General features: G+C 36.5%; 1 protein-coding gene across 3 annotated transcripts in view; it reads left to right on the top strand.

The window, feature by feature from the left end:
• The window catches only part of PTPRK (protein tyrosine phosphatase receptor type K), a 398,062-nt gene that overhangs the window by 117,703 nt on the left and 257,152 nt on the right, over window positions 1–23,207 (top strand). For all 3 annotated transcript variants that reach the window (XM_034060345.1, XM_034060343.1, XM_034060344.1), the window contains exon 3: window positions 14,699–14,970. In XM_034060345.1, coding sequence (XP_033916236.1) covers window positions 14,699–14,970 — 272 coding nt within the window. The remainder of the gene's footprint in view (window positions 1–14,698; window positions 14,971–23,207) is intronic.

Genomic DNA, 23,207 nt, shown 5'->3' with positions numbered 1-23,207 from the left:
TTCCAGCACCAGCATTTCATACTGCAAAGGTGTACTAGGAGGGTTGTGTCTCAGAGCTGTGGAGGTGATACAAGGTTCAGGGGTGAGCAATCCAGCCAGTCTGGGTGGCTGGAATGGCTGCCTGGCCAGTCTTGGTGGCCTGGATGGAGTTGTGTGCGCCCTGGGGGCAGGTGTCCTTGCTGACCCCTGGAGTCCAGGGAGTAGCTACTCCTTCTGCTGACCTGGACAGTGCAGGGCTAGGCATTGAAAGGTGTTTTCTGTCTAGCATAGCTGATGAACTTTAGCTCCTTACCTCTCAAAATTACAGTATGTTTTATGTGGTAGTGAGCAAAAATACTCATTCTGAGGAGTATGGTGAAGGAAGTTCTGTAACAATTAATTAAGTGCAAATTAATTTCTCTGTATAAGGAAAAGCGAGTGAAGCACTGAATACCATAGATCTTAACCTAAGCTTACTGATGCTTACTCTGTTAAGGTTAGGGAAGAAACAGCCCAATGAAACTGAAACTGCTTACAGTAGACAAAAAGCTGCTTGGAAAATACTGGCAGAGTCTAGCCATTCCTAACATTTTCATCAGTGCTGTGGATGATGGAACAGAAATGTCCTTTTAACTTGCTGAGGGTATCCAGGTTACTGAGCCTCCCAGCCTATTTGAAGGTAGACTGGGGTTCAAAGAGATTATGATGAATTGGGGTACAACTAATCAAGAAGAATTGAAAAACCATGGAAAATAAGTTATTTGGTGAAAGTGTTCAGGCTTGCAACTACACTTGGGTGGAATGATTAGCAGCATGAGGGCAAGATGAAGCAGTAGATATGCACAAATGTTTTTTGTGGTTCCTGTGAATTGCTAATTAAATGTGAATCCACATTATTACAGTGTTGTAGAAAAGGCGGCTGTTCTTATGTTTTTCTTAGTGTGGTTAGAAGAATAGGAACAAGGAACTTGTAGTCACTTTAGAGCATAGAAGGAGAATACCCATTCTGGGAAAGCTCAGAGGAAAGCAACAGAAGTGACAGGACGCTAGATAGCATCATATCGTCTTTGGAAATACTGAAGAAATTAGGATCATCTTTCCTACAGGAGAGAAAGAGGAAATTGAAATTTTCAGAAATTAAAAGGTTGGCACAAAGAAGTTGGTAACCTAATCTTCATGTTAGCTGGTGGTAGGTTAAGTAGTAATAATCTTGAATTGTAGTAAGAGAGATTGAGCTTGGGGATAGCAAAAATGTTAAGTGAGTTCTGGAACTGAGTTCTTAATAACCATCTCTTAGCAGAACCATAAGTGTTCTGGGAGCTACTATCATGGTCTTCCCCTCTGAGATACCTCTATGTACATAAATGCCAGGCAAAGTTGTGTGTCTTTTGTATGTGAGAAAGGAACCTGTTAGTTAGCAATACACAGACTTTATGGTCTATTTCTATCTTTTTTTTTTTTAAAGAGTTTAAATTTCTTTTTCTTCCCCTGTTTGCCATGGGTTTGCATTCTGTATAGGGAATGCATTCTGGTTAGCCCTTGATTAATCCCAGGAGGATTGGCAGGTAAAACATAAGTGGAAATAAATATTTTATCTTTTTTTTTTTTTAAACTACTATGTAATGCTGAACAATTGTGCTCATTTTCTTATTTTTTTTAATATTTCCTTCATAGAGATGTTTTAAAAAAAGTTTAGTATTGGAAGACAATACTATATGATTAATCTTAATTTTCTCAGCTACTTCTTACTACTTTGTGTACCTTATTTGGACATTCAGAACATTTGAAGGCAGTACTATAATTCACACGTGTTAACAACTTCAGTTTTCCTTTATGGTTTCAGAAAATTCTAATTTTGGAAAAGAAGTTTTAGAGACTGAAATGATATTCTTAGCTCAGGATAAATTATGTGCTCGTTTAGGAAGTACAAGCACAAAGCCTTTATGTAAAAGCTTAATTGTAGTTTAAAAACAAAAAAAAACCAAAACAGAAAATTAAATAGCTGCTTTCATGACTTTGTACTCTGGTGTCTGTACTGTGGCACTGGAGGAACCAAAATGTGAAATAATCACACAAGAAATTTGCGTGAAATTGCGTTTGGAACATAGGTTCAGTTCCTAGGTCTAATTAAGTGCACTGTTCAACTAATAAATATTAGTGTTAGAAGTTTACAAGTTGCCTGAAATGGAGACTAGGTTCTAATCTGTCATATGGTACATCTTCTGATAGATTTCTAAATTTTGAGGTTTTTATAATTTTAGGTTAATCACATTAGTTGGTGTCAAGCATTACCTGGTAATCTCAGTCAGATAGAGGAATGTTTTATGGGTTTGGATAAATTTCTCTAGTGTATTTTGTTGGCAGTTTGAACTTAAGTATTCAAAATAGAGGATTTAAATAGCATTACCATGTATAAACTAGCTGTTTGGAAGCAAAAAGCTGCTTCAAATTTTTATTACTTGAAAAATGTGGTGTCAAGAGGGAAGATGCTGATCTTCATAAACTGAGATGTTTTCTGTGAACAAATTAAAAATCCCCCCAAAAACAAGAAAAATCACCAAACCCCATTAATAGGTGTGAACTTAAGATTTTATCTAGAACAGCAGTCCTTATTTACATGCACCCTTTTTCCTTGCTGTTCTTCTCATTGCTGAGTAGTGAGACCAATTATTTCTTTCAAAACTCTATAAAAAATGCTAGTAAGTTAGCATGAGTGATTTTTATAATAGATAGGGTTGTTTCCATCCATCTCAAAAGTATTTCCCTGTGGAAGAAAGATGGTGTGTATTAGAGTGTAAAACCAATTGAGCTTCTAATATAATTTGAGAAACAAGGGTTTATAGGGAGAGCTTGCTTATTTATCTATTAATTTATTTTAAAATAACTAATTCACATGGAAAATATGGTGACCTCTTAGGCATCCTAGTCTCCATCATGGTCGATGGAGATGAATCAGACATCAAACTAAGTACAGGTTATAACCATTACTCTGGATCTCATGTATTAATGCTAATCAGTCTAAGTATTTGGGAGAGAAGAGCAGTTGATGCCTGTGGAATGGGGCTGTTAGCAAGAGGCGAAGCATGACCAGAGTTGTCACACACCATAAACTCCATTTGTCTGTTTTAACTGTGAACTCTAGCATCTAGGAGGGAAAGAATTCTAATTTCTGAACTCAAGTTTCTAATGTGTTTTTTAAGCCTCCCTAGAGTATGAAAACTTTGTGTTTTGGGTGGATTTTTCATAGATTTTTGTTGTTTTTATTGCCTGTATGAATTCTTTCTGGTGCACAGCTGATATTTAGGGATTTTAATCTTGTTTCCATGGTTTTTAATATGATGGATTATGAATCATCCTATTCTTGGATAGGATTATTCAGTGTATTTTTTTTATATGTAGGATCCATGCATTTTGACTGTTCTCTTTAGGTGGTGTTGCGTTATTTATTATTGTTATCATAGAGATGCATTATAGAGCTGCTTGTGCTTGTAAGATCAACATCACATTAACTGGAAAATCCAAAGAATTCCAGAAGTAGCTGTCTGTAGATGTTCCTTTTTTTCAGCCTTTTTCTTTCCATATAAAATTCAGAGCTTTATGGGGCATTCAGTGTTAATGTACCACACTTGTTACGTTGCTTAAGATGTTATTTTACAAATATAACCATGTGTAGTTGATGGTCTGAAGACAGATTAAAGACTCCCTTAGAAATAATAAACTTCAAGCTTGGGGGTTGGTTTTGGTGGGTTTTTTTTTCCTCTTAAGCAAGTACTTAAATCCACTGTATAGCACTGCAGATGTATTGCTGAAGACATGACTCCTGGTTTTCAGCTGGAGTCTGAATCACTACAAAGTAAGGTATGTACTTCAGAGGAGAGACTGTGTGATGTTTTGAAGAATAAGTAGCAATTTGCTAGTAGACCTATCTTCTGAGCATATAGTAGGTATTATTTCCATTATTTAGAGATCATTCTATATTCTTCAGAACTCTCCTCTGTGGTAACTGTTATCCGTAGTTGATTCTTAATTTGTGTTGAGCATTTAATCAAGGGATCTACAGCTTCTTACATGTACATCCTACATCTATAAGAGGAATAAAATCTGAAAAAAAGATGATGATTCTTCAGGTTGCTCTTGGATAAAGCAGTGTTCTGAGGAAAATTATTTTCAGAGCCAGAAAAATTATTTGGTGCCAAGAAGTAGTCTAAAATACAGGAATGATTATTCTTCCAGTTACCAAAAAAAATTAAAATCTAATGAAGCTATTTTATAAGCTCCCATGCTTTAAATAAATTCCAAGATTACTTTCAAGAAATACAGGGCATATAATTTCCTCTTCTGAAAGGTCTGTAATAGGAATTGTAATCTGCTGTCACATACAATAATGATTATGGCTTTTGAGCCTTTATTTAACTGTTGGTTATCCTTGGGTGTGGTGTTCTCAGCAGATTGTTACTTCTTTTTTTCTGCTGTCACGTGCACATCCAGGGAATGACTGTTTTAATTTCTGTTTTAAATTTCAGTGTCTTAAGCTGATAGGAATAAGTATCTTCTCAATGTCCTTTAAATACTGTTGCTTTTGGGAGAATGATTAGTGAGTTAAAGACACTCTGAAGATGAATGCTGCTTCAGAAATATTTTCCTTCTCAGTTAAAATATAAAGCTAGAAAAACCCCTAAAAGAGTTTGAGACTTCAGGTTTTGTTTGTATTCGGGTTTTTGGCTTGTTTTTTTCTTTCTTTTTTTTCCTTTTTTCCTTCTCTTCCCATCCCTCCCCCCCCCCCCCCCGGTATTTTTTTTTTATGTGGTGTTTTTTGTTTTGTTTTGTTTTTTATTTTTTGGTTTGTTGGGGTTTTTATTTTAGTTGACAACAAAAATAATTCTATAGCTATTTTTTTGAGCTGTCTTTAAAGACTTTCCAGATACTTGAAAGAAGTTACTTTTAACTACCTTTCCCACCTTGGGGAAATAAACCTTGTCTATATATGTACTATAGCTTCAGTTTCCTTTTATATCTTAAACTGGTTTTGGTGCTTGTTGGGCCATTCCAGGAGTCAGTTCATTTCCGTTACCTGGGAAGAAATGAAACTTTTCTGTCCCCTTGCCCCTCTAAGAGCAGGACAGGAGATCTGGGTCGTTTTTTGCTGGGTTTGGTGTAGATTTGGCTCATGCAGGATTGATGAGCACAGATGGAGGAGGACAAGAGGTGTATCTATGTGGTGGGAGGAAAAGCATTGTGTGTTTGAACAGCAGTGAGCTTTCAGGTTGCCGTGGCTGACATTTGTGAATTCTCTGTGGACTCACTTTTGTTCACCACAGCAAATGCCCGGTACACTGAATACTTACACAAATACTCAGTGCTCACATTTTCTATAAGACTGTCTGTCTTAGAATAATTTAGTATTTTCAAATCTAGCTTTGATTTCTTTTCAAATAAATAGTACCCCATAGAGGACATTAGCATCACCTGTGTCTGCTTGTAACCTCAGTAAAGTGTGTCGCTTTAATCAGTATTTGAAAAAATCTAAATGTCCCTTGGCTTGAGGGTCTGTTTTAGTGTTTAGTTTAGTTCAGTAGTAGTGTTGATATGGTGTCATCGTAGTCCAGTAGGTTGACACAGATGGCCAGCATTGGTTTACCATCCTGAAAGGTCTTCCACAAAAGTGAGAGGAACAAAATGAATGTACAGAGAAAAGTCTGTGCATTAATGGTCATCTTATCCAGCCAAGTAATATCAGAGCAGTTTATAGCAATGGTGAAGCAAAATGAATTTCAATTCTTTTTTACACCTGTATTTCATACAGTGAAGTTGTGTTTGTGTAAGATGTCTATATCTCCATGGAACTGATTTTTCCCAGGAGCTTTGGCAGTGTCAGCTGCCCCTCTGGAAACAGCTGTGTGTTAGAACATCTTACTGCCTTTAGGCTATGCAGGCATGAATAGTACCCAGTTATCTGCTATCCCAATCGGATAGCATCATACTGAATTGATATTATTCTAGAGTTGGAAGTTTCATGGAAATTTTGCATTTTATTCCAGATGGATAGCTGACCGATGTATGCTGCTCCTTGAGCAGCCAGATCAGCCTCTGGGTGACTGAGAAGTATTCTTGCAGTCACCATGCCACCACCCATGGGATGTTTATGGGTTTGCAATAAAATTTCAGACAACTCGGAGCTGTTGTTACTTCTGTCTTAGCCATCCATTCATACACACTGATGTTACAAATTCGTGACCAAGTACCTTGTTTAATTCCCAAGCAAATATGAAATTATTCCATGTGCCCTTTGGTTACTTAAATGCAGCTTACTACTCAGTGACATTGTCCTTTCATAAGCTTGCCTGATGCACCATATCAAATGTCATTTTCTGAATGTTTTGTTCGAAGAGACTGTTCAAAGGAGCATGTCGTAAGATAAACACTCTTTTGTACAGGTGCTGCAAGCTTGCATTACAAATTTCAGTTGCTGACATTTTCTTGTCTTAGATTTTGGAGTGCTTAAAGCCTATGTATTTGCTAAAGATCCATCACAAGAAAAAGCGAAGAAAAGACTTAAATTATCATACCTCAGAAACTGGTGTATCGTCATGTTTTCTTTCTCTTCATCAGTACAAACACAAATCCACAGAGAGCTGGTGTTATGTATGAGAAAACTAGAAATTCAAACACCTCTGAAGTGTATGTTTTTCATGTTTATTCATATGTAAAATGTTAGTACGGGGAACAGAATTTTTGTAGCTGCTTCTAGCCTGAGGAATGATTTTCAGTCAAAACTTCTTCATAAACTTTGCTCTAAATACCAGTATACCTTTGAAACTTTTTTCTTATTTTCTTTTTGTTGTTTGTTTTGTTTTTATTTTAATTGACAAGCATTTCTTGTTGCTATGGAATGAGTCATGAGTAACCTTAGTATCATGCAAGTAGGATACTAGGTGTGAATATTGGTAATGTGTTTGTTACCTTTGATGCTAATTCTATCTCTGACCTAGTACTGTTTTTATTTATCTTGCCTGAATTGGCCTTATTCTGTACTGCCTTGTCAAGATGTCTCCCTGTTACTTGGCCTCCATGGGTGTGGAAAATGGGAGAATCCCAGTTTCATGACATGGCTGTCGAACAGTGCTTTTGGCATTGTCAAGTACAGGCTGGAGGGCAAGACACATTTTCTCGTCATACGAATTTCCAGTGTCTGTGCAAAATTGAAGAGATATTGCAGTCTGTTAATCTGAGTTTCTGTTCAAATGAGTGTGTATTCTGCCTTTATTTACATGGTGTAGTTTATATGGTTATTTTAATAAGTCTTCATCTTTATTGGAAGGGGGGGGAGGGGAAGAAAAAAGGTTTCCTTCCCCAGAAAAAATTCTCATGTCTTCATGCTGATTTTTTTTTCTGTTGTTTCTAATTTTTGTGGTAAATTCAGAGTCTTGTCTTGACTTTCATTTGAGTTGTGGTACATTGACAGTGAGATATGCAGCCAAGTTGAAATTGGTTGTCCTGATTTTTTTTTCGCCTTTCATTTTGACATTCTGTAAAGGAATTGAAACAAGCCTTCAAAAATTTGAAGGGGAATAATACAGCAGCTGTAGTGTGTGTAACGATACTCTGAAGTGTAGCCTTTTAAAGAAATTTTTGAGAACTCTTGTGTAACATTGTTTTTTAATTCTTGTGAATGAAAGCAGCTGACTGATAGGCAAATCAGGATATAATGATACTGCATATTTTGTGTGTGTATCAAGCAATGCATTTTAAACGGGATTATAGTGTCTTTACATTTAAGTCTAGATACACCACTTAAGGCATGAAACTGAACTGGTGGTGCAAGCATTAAAATTATAAAACTTAATATTGTCTCCAATTCATCTTAATTTCTTTCATACTGCTTTTTCTCTGTCCTAGGGTGGCAGATATTAACTGTGTTGGGTAATGTAAGGAGAAAGAGGAAGAGTAGGCTATAATGGCTTGAGGATTCTTTTTAAAACTCCCAGGCAGATGGAGGTTTACCTGGAGTATATTTAATTTATTCATTGGTTGTTTTTTTTTTCTTTTGAAAAGAAGATTGTTCTTGCAACCTTTTGAGGTTTTATCATTAGCCTCCTCTATTTTCATTCTTGCTAATTAAAGAAATACGTGTAAAGGGCCCCCTGTATAATAATGACAGGAATATGAAGAACAAAATAAGCATAAATACTGGAGTGTGGGGGATGTACGTTTTCTGTGAATTAATATGGGCGATTCAGAACTTCTATTTGGAGTCTACTTCCAGCTGTAAGCCTATTTCTTCATTTTCATTGTCCACTGTTTCATAAAGATTGCCTGAAATCTAACTGGGGACTGTAAGGTTATAGAGGCATTATTAAAAAATAAAAAAAAGATCACCTAGTCGTGAGCTTAAGGCTAATGCATGCAAGTACGTCGACTACCTACCTCATGTCATTGACATTGCGGTGAAGTAAAAGTAACCCATTGCTTTAACTTTATGAGGAAGACTTCTTTTCACCTGATCTTCTGTGAATCTACGTAAACATCTTCTCTTGATCCCTACTATGGTGGGGTATATATCAGTCCACCGCTTCCTTATCAGCAAACCACGAAGTTGAATCCACCTCTGTGCACATAAATCTCACTGAATATGAAATTCAGAACTTTTCACCCAAAGATCACATAATTATGTCCTAATAACTGAAGGGGCACCCTTGCACGCAGGGAAGTTACTGCAGTGTGCCCTCAAAATGGAGATGTTTTGATGGTTAATACTTGTTTTGAGGAAAGAGGATTTGCAGGAGTCAGAGACATGCCTGCTGAAAATTGCAAGTTTCACACTTCAGATAGAAGCCAGTTTTTCAGGGAGCAAGGAAGTGAGAGAAAATAATTTGCTCAGGAAAATGATCTTGCCACATTGATATGTTACAGCAGGCATATTTTATTTAAGGATTATTACTATTTTTTTTTAATCTTAGCATGATTCCTTACCTGCAATTAACTGCTAGATGATAAGAAAGCTTGGTTTTCATTAGGGGATAAAAACTAAGGCTTTTCACAACTAATTAGTTAAGGAATTCACTTATTCTGAAGTGATCTGTCCTTGTCACTGAGCTAGGACATCAATTTCAATGCTTATCAAAATAAAACACTGAAAGCTACAAGGAATATACAGATATATTTAATAATAAAGCTGTGGAAAAGTCTGTCTCTTATTACATATCTGTGTAGATGACTTTTAAGAGAGTTCATGAATAAGTGCTGAATACGCATGAAAATCTTCCTGAAAGTCAGATCCTAATGTGTTACTCTTTGTGTGAGCTGGGTAAAGACTTAGGAGGCTGTGCTATTTAGCTCTTTCATACTCTGATGTTTCTATTCTGTACAGGAGAGAATTCAGTTGGCCTTTACAACAGGAATAACATTAGGAGCTATTAACTGTCAAATAAATAGAAGACTATTAAGAAAAGAAAAGCAAAAATGAAAGGGTGCAGTTTGATTTAGAGAAATGTAAGCTATGTGTAAGTAGAAAAAAACACAAGTGTGTTGAGGGAAAGCGAATGTGCTTTATGAATTTTAAACATCGTAAACTTGCAAGGATAGGGAATATTCTGTCGGGAATTATGGAGACGGTGAAGTAGAATCAACGTCAAACTACATGTTTCAAGAAAAACATTACTGATGAGCTGTGATGCATTTTGTAACTGCCCTACTACCAGAGTAAATAAAAACTGTGCTTGGGCATGTTAAAAAATAAGCAGTAAAAGGAGTAGTTAATAGCAATGGCTGTTTGTCAAGGTGTAAATCATGACTTCGGATTCTTTGCAACTCTAATTTCTTACAGCATCATATACAGATAGAATTAATCCTTTCTGTCTTTTAAAAAGAAGAAAAATGCAAAGTTTTGCTCTTTCATGTGAAGTTTCTCGTTCAGTCCACAAAATATGGATGCTATTTATTTATAAACCATTTGGGGTTTTAATGAGGTAACTCACTTTCACTGACTTTCATCTTGTAAAGTTTAGTGGGAAATAGAGCACAGGTCAGTTGTTTGTTTTTTCTTTCTTGTTTGCAAAGGAAGAATATGTGTATGTAGTGTTTGAAATTTGCTCATGCTTGATCTGTTAAGCTAGTAAAGATGGAGGAAATCACAGACCCTATCTCCACAGGGATTTAATAAAACAGTATATGCATTGTCTAGCTGCAGTTAGTTAACACTGTCTAAACTGCTACTCTAGGTTTTCAGCAACTGTAGTGGGTTGACCTGGGCCAGGGCCCTGTCCCACTCCTTATTCACTCCCTGCAACAGCACAAGGGGAATAAAAAAGTGGAAAAGAACATGGGTTAAGACAAAGATGGGGAGATCACTTCTTTAATAAATCACCAGTTACTGTCACAGGCAACACAGACTGAACTCTGTGAAAAAATAACTTCCTTTCCACCCCACCCTCCAGCACAAGGAGATGGAGACTGGGTCAATCCATTGCACTTGATCTCTGCTGCTCCTTCTCATCCATTCCCTGCTCCAGCCTGAAGCACCATTTTGAACAGTTAGCTTTAACATTTGCTCTAAACTCTCATTGAAATTCTCAAGTAGTTAGTTAATCTTAAGTATTAATAAGATTGTTGAACATTTCCCTCATTTGTACTTAGCATTTCTGCCAAGTCCAGTAATAACATACCATCTAGCATGTAATTGCCTGTCCTCTTGTTATTTCTCACTGTGTTAACATTAAATATCTAGGCAATTGTTCCCTGTTGCTTGAAGAAGTTTGCTGAGGTTTGCATACCAACTTGATTTTGTAGCTTGCCAGTATTACTAATAATAGTAAGCCAAATTGTTTGTTACCTCTGCGAAGTGGCCTCTTTGCTGGTTTGTCATCTCTTTATTAAATACATAGAATCATAGAATAGTTAGGGTTGGAAAGGACCTTAAGATCATCTAGTTCCAACCCCCCTGCCATGGGCAGGGACACCTCACACTAAACCATATCACTCAAGACTTCATCCAGCCTGGCCTTGAACACTGCCAGGGATGGAGCATTCACAACTTCCCTGGGCAGCCCATTCCAGTGCCTCACCACCCTAACAGTAAAGAATTTCTTCCTTAGATCCAATCTAAACATCTGCTGTTTAAGTTTCAACCCATTACCCCTTGTCCTGTCACTACAGTCCTAATGAATAGTCCCCCTCCCCAGCATCCCTGTAGGCCCCCTTCAGATATTGGAAGGCTGCTATGAGGTCTCCACGCAGCCTTCTCCAGGCTGAACAGCTCCAACTTTCTCAGCCTGTCTTCATATGGGAGGTGCTCCAGTCCCCTGATCATCCTTGTGGCCATCCTCTGGACTTGTTCCAACAGTTCCATGTCCTTTTTATGTTGAGGACACCAGAACTGCACCCAGTACTCCAGGTTAGGTCTCATGAGAGCAGAGTAGAGGGGCAGGATCACCTCCTTCGACCTGCTGGTCACGCTTCTTTTGATGCAGCCCAGGATACGGTTGGCTTTCTGGGCTGTAAGCGCACACGGAAGCCGGCTCATATTCATTTTCTCATGGACATCAATTAATTGAAAACTTTTGATTTGGTAATAATACAGTATTACAGATTTATTTCCTCTGTGTGTTACTTCTATTTTTCCATATGAAGTTAAGCCTGTGTTTCATCATTTGTACGTAAACATAAATGTTGTCTGCCCACTGAATACAGTTTTCAATATTAAAGGAAATACTTTTCTAAAAGACCCTGTAGAAACTGTAGAGGGAGTTTATCTAGGGCGTAAGATTTGCTTAAAGTTTTTAAGTTTTGATTTAAGATATTACAAGTATGTATGAATGGGGGCGAAAAATACAGCTGTCACTCCTACAGCATTTATTTGCAAATAGAATGACTTTTTAATAAGAGATGTAAGAAAATAATTTCATGTTTTCAAAGTATAAATTTTATATATATTTTTGTTTTTTCGCTGTTGGTTTCTGATTTTCCTGAAGTACATAGACAACTGAGGAAGGAGCAAGGTTGTGTACCTTGATGACATATTACCTCTGAAGTTTAAAAATTGGAGTGGAAGTAGTTTGCGAGATACCAGATACTTCTGCTTTGTGATAAATGGCTTATGAATGTTTTGAGAATTTCATGAAATGCTGTGGCAATAACACATGTAGATAGATATATGCAAATTTACTGCTAAGTATTTTTAAATTATGAAAAATGAGGCTGAAAAAGTGAAGTACTATAAAATGTGTTGATATGCAGAAAAATAGATGTTGGAGATTCCAAAGACTATACCATGTTACCTTTATAGGAATAATACCTTGAAATACTTCTAGTTTATTTGTTATACTTTGATCACAATATTTCTTTCCTCCCCAATGGTTTTATCTTGAGATAAATTGAAAGAAGCATTTCAAAAATTCTGCAAAGGTCAGTTCTTATATTCTGTTCCTTCCTTCCCCTCTCAGATTCCCTTCAGGAAAAGTTGGAGAGTTTATCTGCTTCCTGATCTCAGCTTAAGTTATGTTAAAAATAAATGTTTGTTTTGTGTAGTAAAAATTCAGTTCCTTTTGTGTATTGCTTTAACAATATTTGCAAGATAAATGTAACAAAGGTGAAGAAGCAATGTAAATGGCTATGGAGAATCAGTGCTAACAATGTGGAAAGCAATCTGTCATTTTCCCCTGATCCTTTTCATTGTTCTAACTCTAGGGTGGAAAAACCCCACAAATTGTTGATGCACAATCTCCCCTGCCATGTGCATGGTGTTTATAAACATAGCTTTAAAAATATTATTTTGGTGTGCCAACCACAATTAATCGGGTGCTTACAAGAGCATATGATTTAAACATACATATTCTAAGATTTTTTTCTAGCATCAAGGGCATAAATAAAATTGGTTTACAAACACTTTGTTTTGAGCAGCTCTCATGCAATTGTTAATTGATTGCAGACTAGACCATAATCATTTAAGACTTCTAATAAGCACAAACCTCAAATAACCATAAGCACAAAGGAATCATAATAATATGTATTAATGATGATGGGTAGTAATGAAGAGATTGTCAGAAACAAATACTTTGCAAAATTCTCTACTAAAAATAAATCTGATGACAGATTCCGCATGTAATTCTAAATATGAATTAGTTGTTTATGTTACATTACAATAGAATTTTGTTTAAACTTCTTTTTTTAAAGATGAGTACTAAAAATAGTACTAGTAATAATAAAATTAATACTAAAAATAAAGATATTGGCATTGTACTTTAAGAGCTGCTTTCATTATATAGTATTGCTCTTTCTTTTGTTATTTTTTTTAGTATAGAATTGCTTAGAGGCTAGTCAATTACCACGTTACACAGACGACTTAATCCATACACATAACTTTTCATCTTTTACTGAGCAACAGCTTGTCAACAGTTTTCAGAATGGTTAATAGAGCTGTTGAGGACATACTAAAACACAAGAGTTCCTTGTTGCCTAAAAAAGGCACAAAAGTTGACATACATAATAATAATAATTTATACAAATATATACTTCAGAGAAACGTTTTCACCAGTAAATGCTCACTCCATGTACATACTCTGAACTAGTGTGAGACTACTCACTTGGGCAAACACTCACAAATCTGATCTTTTAAATTTAGGCTATTTTAACTGTGTTTTTGATGGATTTCACCTGATTCTTTTTCAGGAGGGAGGGCTCCTTATTGTGGTGCTGTTTAGGACTGAAAGTAGAAGGAAAAATCTGTCAACATGAAGCTTCTGGAATCATTAAGGAGGAGGGTAGTTAAGTTCATGTTAGGAAACTTTCCTGCTGGAAGGATTCAGATTGTGTACCGAGTTGGATTTCCCAGTTGTAAAGTTTTGCCTGGCATGCTGTGTCTCAGAAGCTTTGTTCTGTTGGACTCATTCATGAGGTAGTACGTGATATGGAGTTTTCACTCTTTTAGAAATGGGGCTGCTCTAGGTCTAGGATAGATGGTACCCTGTTTTTAAAGTCCTTACTGCACAACAGCAGAACAGACTGTTCCATTACGTCCTGTATAACCTGTTTAAACATCTGATTTCTGCTTTCTGCTTTTGTAGCCAGACAGGCTCAGCTTGTTCTGCCTTCTGTATATTTGTAAAATAAATTTGCAAATGGGCTCTCTTCCAGCTATAGAAGGTTCTGTTATCCCCTCAAATCCGTTGGCAAACGGAGCAGCAAACCCAGCTTTTCAGGACAGATGTTGGTGTCCTAAGTGAGGTATGCTAATGTATCTGAAATTGAAGTCTGCCTCTGTTTCTGGGAAGGAAAAGGTGTGATAAAGCTGCATTGAGGAATGTTGACCTTATTATTCAATATTAGTCAGTTTTGGGGAACCTGTAGAGCAAGTTGAGAGAATTTTTGCCTCAGTGACCTCAGAATAATGATGATCCTTTGCTCCTCCCCTTATTTGTATTCAGTGTGTCTGTGATCGTATTTCCAATTATCTGATCTGATCCATAAAACCAGGAAAGAGTAAAGTTTTGTAGCTGCAAGCATCTGGATAGATGCCTTCTGTAGATTCTACTTCAGTGATGCTTCTATGCATTTTATAACTTGCTGGATTTCTTGCTACTTGAATTTTTAGATTTTGGGATATGAAAACATATACATTCCATCCTTTTCTCATAGTGAACAATCAGTTTCCTAGCATTTATCTTTTGTCTTACTACTGTTCTGTTGTTTTTTCTTTTTTTTCCTTTCCCACTCCCCTGTTCTTTAGGATCGTATATGATAGTGATTTCCTCAGACCATGACCCCGGAGAAAAGACTCGACTCCAGCTTCCAACAATGAAAGAAAACGATACTCACTGCATCGATTTCAGCTACCTTTTGTACAGCAAGAATGGCGTAAACCCGGGTGCTTTGAACATCCTGGTTAGGGTGAACAAAGGGCCGCTGGCTAATCCCATCTGGAATGTTACTGGTTCCACTGGCAAAGACTGGCTTAGAGCAGAGCTGGCTGTCAGCACTTTCTGGCCCAATGAATATCAGGTAAGCTTGTAATAAATTCTCACCACTTTATTATATTTTTGGTGAGGCCCTGTACAGTTTGTGTTCATTTTGGTCTGTTCTGATAGAGTATTTTCCAGTCTCCTTAAATAGTCTTCTGCTTAGAATAAATAATTACTTGGGGTATGGGTCCTTTTTATAGAAGTCAATCATTCAAAGCTGTTATTGTATAATAGGAAAAAAATAGGCTGGAAAAAAGCCTCATTAAAAGAAATGGTAAGGTTATAAATCCAGGAACATCAAAAATTATAAACTCCCAGAAATAAATTGCCTGTGGAACTGCAATTTGTATCTGTCTTCCCTCCTCTTTTGGATATGCCTATGTTACCTAATTACATGACCGTAAACTGTGCTTTTTGTTTTTTTTCCATGTGACATTTACTTCATTTGCTGTACAAGCAGAATGGTACTCACCTAATGAGCAGCTGCTCAGGATGTGCTTTTCTCCTGTTTGCTTGCTATGGGACAAAACCACCTGCAGTGTAGGGCTGTTGTTTAGAGAGAAAAATTGTCTTGTTGTTACTAGATGTTGTTATTTGATTTGTTTGATTAACCTGAGAAAGTACCTGCAGCTGTTTTGCTCAGTGGGTATTTGATGTGAAGGATGAATCTCATACACAGGCATTTTTGTCCTGGCATGAAGGAGGAGGAAGAGTTGGATTAGATGCACTCATCTGAGTTGTTACACCATGAGGTGTTATATCATCATTATACATAGGGCTTATAGGCCCCTGTCTAAGGATTGTTCAGGTCATTAGTGCTCTTGCAAACAGTTTGGATGTCCAGACTAGTTACCAAATGAAGCAAATGGCTTGGTTTGTTTGGTTTTTTGTTTATTTGTTTGTATGGTTTTCTTGAATAGCGGTATTTTAGGAATGTTTCTTAAAGTGCCTTTTCTAAAGGTCTTTCCAAATGTCTGCCATCAAAATAATCTCCATAAAAAAAACTCCATCAATACAAGCAGCCTTACTTAAGTGGTAAAACCGGTGTAATTCACTGTCATTTTATGGTTTTCTTTGGATTTTGTTTCCCTGGTTTTAATATTTTATTTATAAAAGAATTAAATCTGTCAGTGACATTGAAACTGGGTGAAATTTGATTTAAAGTTCTGAAACCTGGCTCCATAGGGCTTGGCTGCTGAGGATGAGTTTTATTAACCCTTTACTGTTGCTAGAAATTAGCTTTTGGTGTGCTTAAAAAAACCAGGAGCCTTTTATAACAGTATAGTAGAAATCAAGTATAGCAGTATTATATGCAGTAAATCAGGTTTCTGCTGACAGATGGCCAGGCTTGACAGCGAGATTGGTGGTTGGGGCCTTATCTTAGCAACATGGCCATTTTTCACTTATGTTACAGCCTTCACATTATCTCTCTATAGGCTGTGCTTAAATTCATTCTTCTCCTTGCTTGGTCATCCAGCAGAATATTGAAATCGTGTAACACAGTTTTATTTTTAAATTAAAAATTCATCTGGGGTAGGACTGGAGAACTGTTAATGCAACCTATCATGATTTGTGCATTACTTGCCCAATTGCTTTTATGAATCAGAGGGGAAATCTGCATGCTGTCTTTGCACATCTGCTTGTTTGTATAAACAGGGTTGGTATTTTTGTGGTTTTCAGTGGTCCGTTGAGGTCTCAAAGTCAACATCACTCTTCTTTGTTTTTGTTTTTCGGTGTAAGTTTTGACTTGAGTTATTCTTCAGCATGGAAATCTTTTTTTCATAGAGTTTTTTGCTGTAGAGCTCTAGTTTGTGATTTTGGCACTTTGATCTTCCTGCTGGTTGACCAGTTTAGCTAGCACTTAGGGAGTTATGCACTGTTTTTTATAACGTGATGTAAATGGTTCTTTACTAAACTGGGAATTGGATCACTGCCTGTACAAGCAAGGTCACTGCTAAAGATGACTGGAGCATAACTGTTTGCATGTACTTTGTTAATCAGGTCAAGTTCATCACCATTTCCTTCACTTTAAGTGAGGAAAGAGATTAGAGATTAGTAGGCTGAATAGCACAGGCTACATTATAAGGAAGTTTCATATGGTGACTTGGAAGTTACTGGATGGCCATGTTAATACTACTAATGAAGTGCTGCACCTAGGCTCATGAGCTCTTAAACAGCATTTCTGTGCTCTGCTATGCCTTTATTGCTTCCTGTGAAAAACTAAGTGTTTTTTGCATACCACTCTAGTACACAGTATAGATACAGTTTATGCATTTTTTGATGAATTTAACATTTCCTTTCACTTAGGGGATTCTTCTTATTATTATTTTAATAATCCATTTACTTGCCTTTCTTTAACTGTATTCTGTTGTTTTATTTTCTGGGAAAAAAGTGACATTTATTATAACAGCCTTACTAGATCAAACTGAATTTTTGCTTAGCTTCATATTCTGTCTATGATGGTAGGTAAAAGTGGAAGCTTGTAGAAGAGTTCACAAGCAGGACAAAATCATGATTATACCTCCCCCAGAATACACTTCCAATCTTGAGCCTATTTGTTGTTCAAGAACTTCAAGCTGAAAAACCAAAGAAGTGCTTTTCAATATTGCTGTTAGTCCATATAGTCCATGGTTTTGCCGTGGTTTAACTTTTAGTGTCTATGCTGTATATGACATGAAACTCTAATGTTAATTCCATGTTAGAGCTGTTCATGTGGGTTTCTCCAAGCATGGGGCCTGCAGTGCTTCAGCTATCATGTTTTGTACTCAGGGGAGTTTGGGCAGTCCTGTAATGATATGGTCTGTCTTCTCTTGCCTGCTAACAAGGCACCCACATTTTCTATTCTGCTTTTTTAATATGTGGATAAACTGTTGAGGAAAAAATGTTTGATTAGGGAATCCCTTGGGATTGAGGGTATAGTTTAATAGCTATCCGTCTTGGTTCTGGAGTCCTTTTTTTATCACTCAGTTGGAAATATGCCACCTTTGACCTGCCTCAAGTTTGCTTCAAAGAAAAAATATTTTGGGATTTTGATTGTTTAAACTTTGTCTGGGAGTTTTGTCTCTCTGTTATCTGTGTTTGTTACTAGTGTAACACGTTTTAGTTGAGCTGTTTACTCCTGTCTGGGTGTGTTGTTTTGACTAATATTTTTGTTCATTTCCCCAAGTTCTCTCTTGTTTTGGACAGTAGGAATTATCCATCAACTAAGGGCTGTGTCTTCATTTTTGCTTTTGTCACAGTCATTTTCCATTTCACTTGCTACCTGTGTCATGCTTTTTGAATCTGGGTTCATATTTTCTGTTTTGTTTTTGTTTTTTTGTTTGGTTTTCAAACATGGTCTCCCAGAAGTTGCTTTCCTATTTTGTTGTTTCCTACTTTTTCTGTCATTCCGCCCACCCAGTAAATTTGTTTTGCTCTCCCAGGGTCACGTCCTTCCTTGATTACGTGATGAGGTCTGCTTGACAAAGTGAACTATGGGCTTTCTGGTTTTGGTTTTATATTACAGCTCTCTGTTTTTTGTAACCTTTGATCAGAAACTGATAGAAATGGAACCATAAATCTCAAACTTGTAAAAAATGAATTATTTGTTTCTTTATGGTTCTTTAAAACTTTGTTATACAGTAATGGTGCTCTGTAGTTTCACAAAGAGGCTGGCTAGGATACCAGCTTGATAAAGTGATGGTTACACTTGGGTATATAGATAGCAAAATAAAAATACTGAACCATACCAAGAAGAAGTTCTTCTATCAGTTCAGGAGGGCTAACAATGAGTGACCATTCTAAAAAGTGCAGAAAAATTCTAGAAGCAAAATAATTTTCTTGCTGAATTGTGAATTCTGATTTGGATAATGAATCTTTATTTTAATGTTGAAGATTCATAGGATTTATAAAAGTTTAAATTGCTCAAAGATCTTGGAAAATTTTCTTTTTTTTTTAACTTTTTCTCTAATGCTGTGTACAATTGGGCCATGTGCCAGATAAAGTAGGGAGCAGAATTTTTGTGAAATACAATAATTTATTGCCTTTTTGGATATCAGATCACTATCATAAATTTGTTGACCTGTAGACATTTTCTGCTGTGTGCAGAAATGCTAGTGGAAGGAACAGAAGTACATACAGCCTGTGTGAACTGTGTAGAACTGAGTTACTGGCCAATTTAAGAAGAAACCCACTCTCCCAAACTCCCACTTGCAGTTTATAAGACAGATGTCCTTGATTTTATATGTTCTCTAACCTTGAAACAGTATGTAGCATCAAGCAAATTCAAAGAAGCTCTTTAAAAAAAAACCCAAAGCATTTCAAAGGACTGATACTTTCACAGGATTTTATTTATTGGAATACAGAAAACAATACCAAAGACATACTTGATGAATAAAATTTGGGACTAGTTTAAGTTGTAGAAAGTGTTACATTCGAAAACTTTTAGAACTGTAATTTGACAAAGCAGTCAAATGAGTTAATGTTAAAACTTGCTGTGTAAGTCTTGAATATTAAGTTATGAGAAGGATTTCCACAAGATGACTTAGCCCAGCACAAGCAAGAGTTCAGAGCCAGAGGAGTGGTCTGTAGGTGTACATCAGAGGCAGTGCTCAGTAGGTCAAGTTTCTCTGACGTGGAAAAAAGACACAGTTCAGGGGGATATAATAGAGTTCTGCAAAATTGTCACCATCATGAGGGGGAATCCTCTTCCAGTTCAAGAATTAGGGGCCTTTTTGCTCTGGTGGGGGAAGAAGACTGAAAAGAAGCAAATGGAGATAGGTCACACAGCAGGCTCTAGACCCATTAAAGTCTCTCAGAATTAACTGTTTGGATACCAGAGTAGAATGTAGGCTTGAGGAGATGCTGGGCAAGTTCTTGTAATTAGGCTAAGAAGTCTAGTAAGTCTCATGAGCTGAAAGCAGCTGGAGGAGCAGAGAATTGTTTTGGGGGGGCACACACAAGTGATGTGCATGCTTGCCCTGTTCTTACCTTTCCTTGTGACCAGGAAAAGATGTTTTGGCAAGTAGAATTTTGGCCTGAGCAGCTAACTTATGAAGTTTTATCCAAAGGCCAAAGGCCTCTTTCCTGCTTCACCCAGTAGATGTGTACTTAATTTGTTTCTGTATTCCTAAACTGACTAAATGCAATGTTTATATTCTGTGTTTACCCACCCAGTCTAGTTGTATTTTGTGAAAGAGTTTGTTCTGGCTGTAGAACTGAAAACTAACTTCATCTGCCAGTACCAGCTCTAAACCTATTTCTCTTGGCTCTTCTCCCCTTCTCATTTCCTTTCAGTCTAACTTGGGGTAGTAGATATTTTTAGGTATATTTTTAAAGTAAAATTTACAAATTAAGCCATTTAAATTCTTTGAGTTTATAAGCATTCTCAGAAATAAAATGTGAATTAGAACTTTGCTTTGGTGTGTGGCTGGAATTTTGCTCTAGCAGAGATATAAAGATTATTTAGTAAAAGGTTGGCTAACTTTTTAGTTAAAGAAACCAACTTAATATTAAACTGAGACAGATACCTCCCTTAGCCCTTAAATTTGCAACAGCTTGTGTTTGGTAAGTAGTATAAATCACCAAAATGCTCCTTGTACAAGTTCATCACTCTTTAGCATATCATTTGTGAAATAACTCTTTTGAGAATACTTCATGGCTTTAAAGAATTTGAGGTGAAGTCTATAAACAGTTTTGTTCCTAGTTCATTAAAATACAATGAAATGGTTTATAAATCTGATTCTTTCCTTTTCCTTCTGTTCTCTGTATCTTCCATTAGTTAAAAGCACTTTTAACTGTCTCACTGCTTACTGCTGTCACTAATGATTGAAAACTTGGACCCCTTTGGAAATATCTCCAAATAGGAACAATGTTACTTTCTTGTCAGAAGTCCTTTGTAAACCGGGAAGCATTTTCCTGACTGTTGCTTGCTAGACAGTGCTTAATCAAAAGACTGACTTTCTTTATACAGTTTATTAAAGAGTTACAGAGAAGTGCTTTTTTTATAATGAACTTCTTTCTGCTTCTCCAAGACTTGTTAGTACAAACAAAACACCATCTTTTTTAACTGTTAGGATAAACATGAAAGTGTGCAAGCATATCTGTCACATTTCTGTCTCATTTCTTCCAAGATGCTTATCAATTTGGTGAGGACAAAGAAAGATTGAGTTCCAGCAGGGTGATTACCAGCAGTGTTTTAATAATTAGTTTTGTAGATCACAAAGCACTTACAGCTCTCAAAGGACTTCTACAAATATGGTCTCATTCCAGTCTTCAAACTGGAAAATCATAGTGTGCAGAGTAGAAGGGAGCTCCCAGCCTCCAGGTTTTCAGTCCCACCATAAGTACTGGATATTTCATGGAAGCTCTTTCTTTTTTTCTTCTAAATGATAATGCTTGTTTTGACTGTTAGTTCAGGTCTGTGGCATCATTTCAGCAATGTTCTTCAGGTTAGCCACAATGTGCCTTTTTTTTTTTCCATCCAGAGTTCATTGTGAGCACAGGAATTTCCTGAGGGATAAGTGAATCATGATAGTGGGAAAGCAAGTAAATGTTGGTGATATATGCTGTTATGTTATGTTGGGTCTCCCCCTCTGCCCCCCTCTTTTTTTTCTCCTTCTTTTTTTTCTTAGTATCTTTTAAATTATCATATGGAGATGTATAGAATAGCTTTCCTAGCTTGGTGGATTTAATTTTTATTAGCATATTTTGGAGATAGCTAATTTGTTTTGGGGTCTGATACAATAAAAGAAGGGCAAGTATGACAAATTAATATCAAAGAATTTTTACAATTAAAAATAGCAGAGATTATTGTTAATAAGGTTAAAACTGCCAGCCTTGCCCAAGTTGGTGACGCAGGCTATACTTCTCCATTGCAAGCAGGGGCATCCCAAAACACCAAGAATTCCATTCCAGCAGCGGCCTAAAAGCAGTTACTTTGGGCACCTTGGTTTTTACAGGCTAAAGAACTCTGGAGTCTGAGAAATTGCTTACATTGCTCTATCCTTAGTCCTGTGCTGAAGACAAAAAATGAATTTGCACAATTTTGAAGATAAAGTGTTTGTATATCTAGAAAGGAAATTTTAGCAACAGTGCAGATCTTCAGAAAATAGCACACATTTCTAAGTTTCCCTTTTCCTTTGTTTAATTTTTCAATGCTGTCTTTTCTACTCTTGCTTTCTGTTATATTACAATCTGTGAGTAGTTTTTTTTTTCCTACCATGTTCTGTATTTCCTTTGGTTAAATGTATGATCTGAACTTAAAAATAGATTAGAAACGTCATACTTGAAACACTGGAGTATTATAAGGAATTGTGTGGCTATACATACAAGACATACAATTCTCTCCCCATTGAATAATGTAGTGTCAATGAAGCTGATGAGCATTTTGACTTTTTTCACTATTTCTCACCAGGTAGTGGTTATCTTCAGGGTAAGTTGACAAAGTTTTAGAAGAAAGTTGGCATTTCCAAAGGCAATGAAAGATTAGGAGGTTAATTTAATGCATGAGTCCATGTTATAAATGATCTTTAATTACCCAGAAGTCTTGGGTGGAAAACTGTCTGCTGTAAACTCATGAAGACTTACTTTGAGATAAATATGTAATATTTTTAGCCAGTGCTTAATTTCTGATGAAATATATGTGACTTTAAGCTCACGGCTCTTCCAGGAAACATTCCACATTCCCTCATCAGCAAGGTAGTATGCAAATTTTATATTAACCTTGATTACCAAGATTATGAAATGCCTGTAGCATTCTCCTCCCCATCATAGCGCAGGCGCTGTCAGGTAGTGAAGTGGAAAACACGTTATTGCTAATCAACCACCTCAGAGTGGCTGATTCAATTCTTTAGAAATACAAGCTTGACTTAAGTCATGTTGTGTAAATAAAGAAGTTCGGAATTATTCTTTTTGTTGAGATTTTTCTTTTTTAGGATTTTGGGGTTTTTTTTAGTTGGAAAACTAAATTACTTTTATGTAAGAAGCTTAGATTTTGTTGTATTTTTATTGCCTTCTGCAAGATCCTATTCCTTTTGAGGAAAAATTGTGAACATCAAACTATTGAGGACCTAGGAATGATATACTCTTCCTCTTGACTCTTCTTAAAATACATTTTTATTCACGTGAAAAGTGAAATGAATGAAAGAGTGTTATGGCGGTAATCAGTGATAGATGCCTGAAGTAGATGGTTAAAGGAAAGCAGAAATTGATAATACTTTATTTCATTATACAGGGTCTGAAAAGATTGTGTAATGAATGGTGCTCTTCTAGGGTTTTCCAGACTATCCCAAGTGAAAG

The sequence above is a fragment of the Melopsittacus undulatus genome, chromosome 3 (genome assembly GCF_012275295.1).
Source record: "Melopsittacus undulatus isolate bMelUnd1 chromosome 3, bMelUnd1.mat.Z, whole genome shotgun sequence".
Classification (NCBI taxonomy): Eukaryota; Metazoa; Chordata; class Aves; order Psittaciformes; family Psittaculidae; genus Melopsittacus; species Melopsittacus undulatus.
Note: the sequence above shows the minus strand (reverse complement) of the source record. Positions and strands in the feature narration are given on the sequence as shown.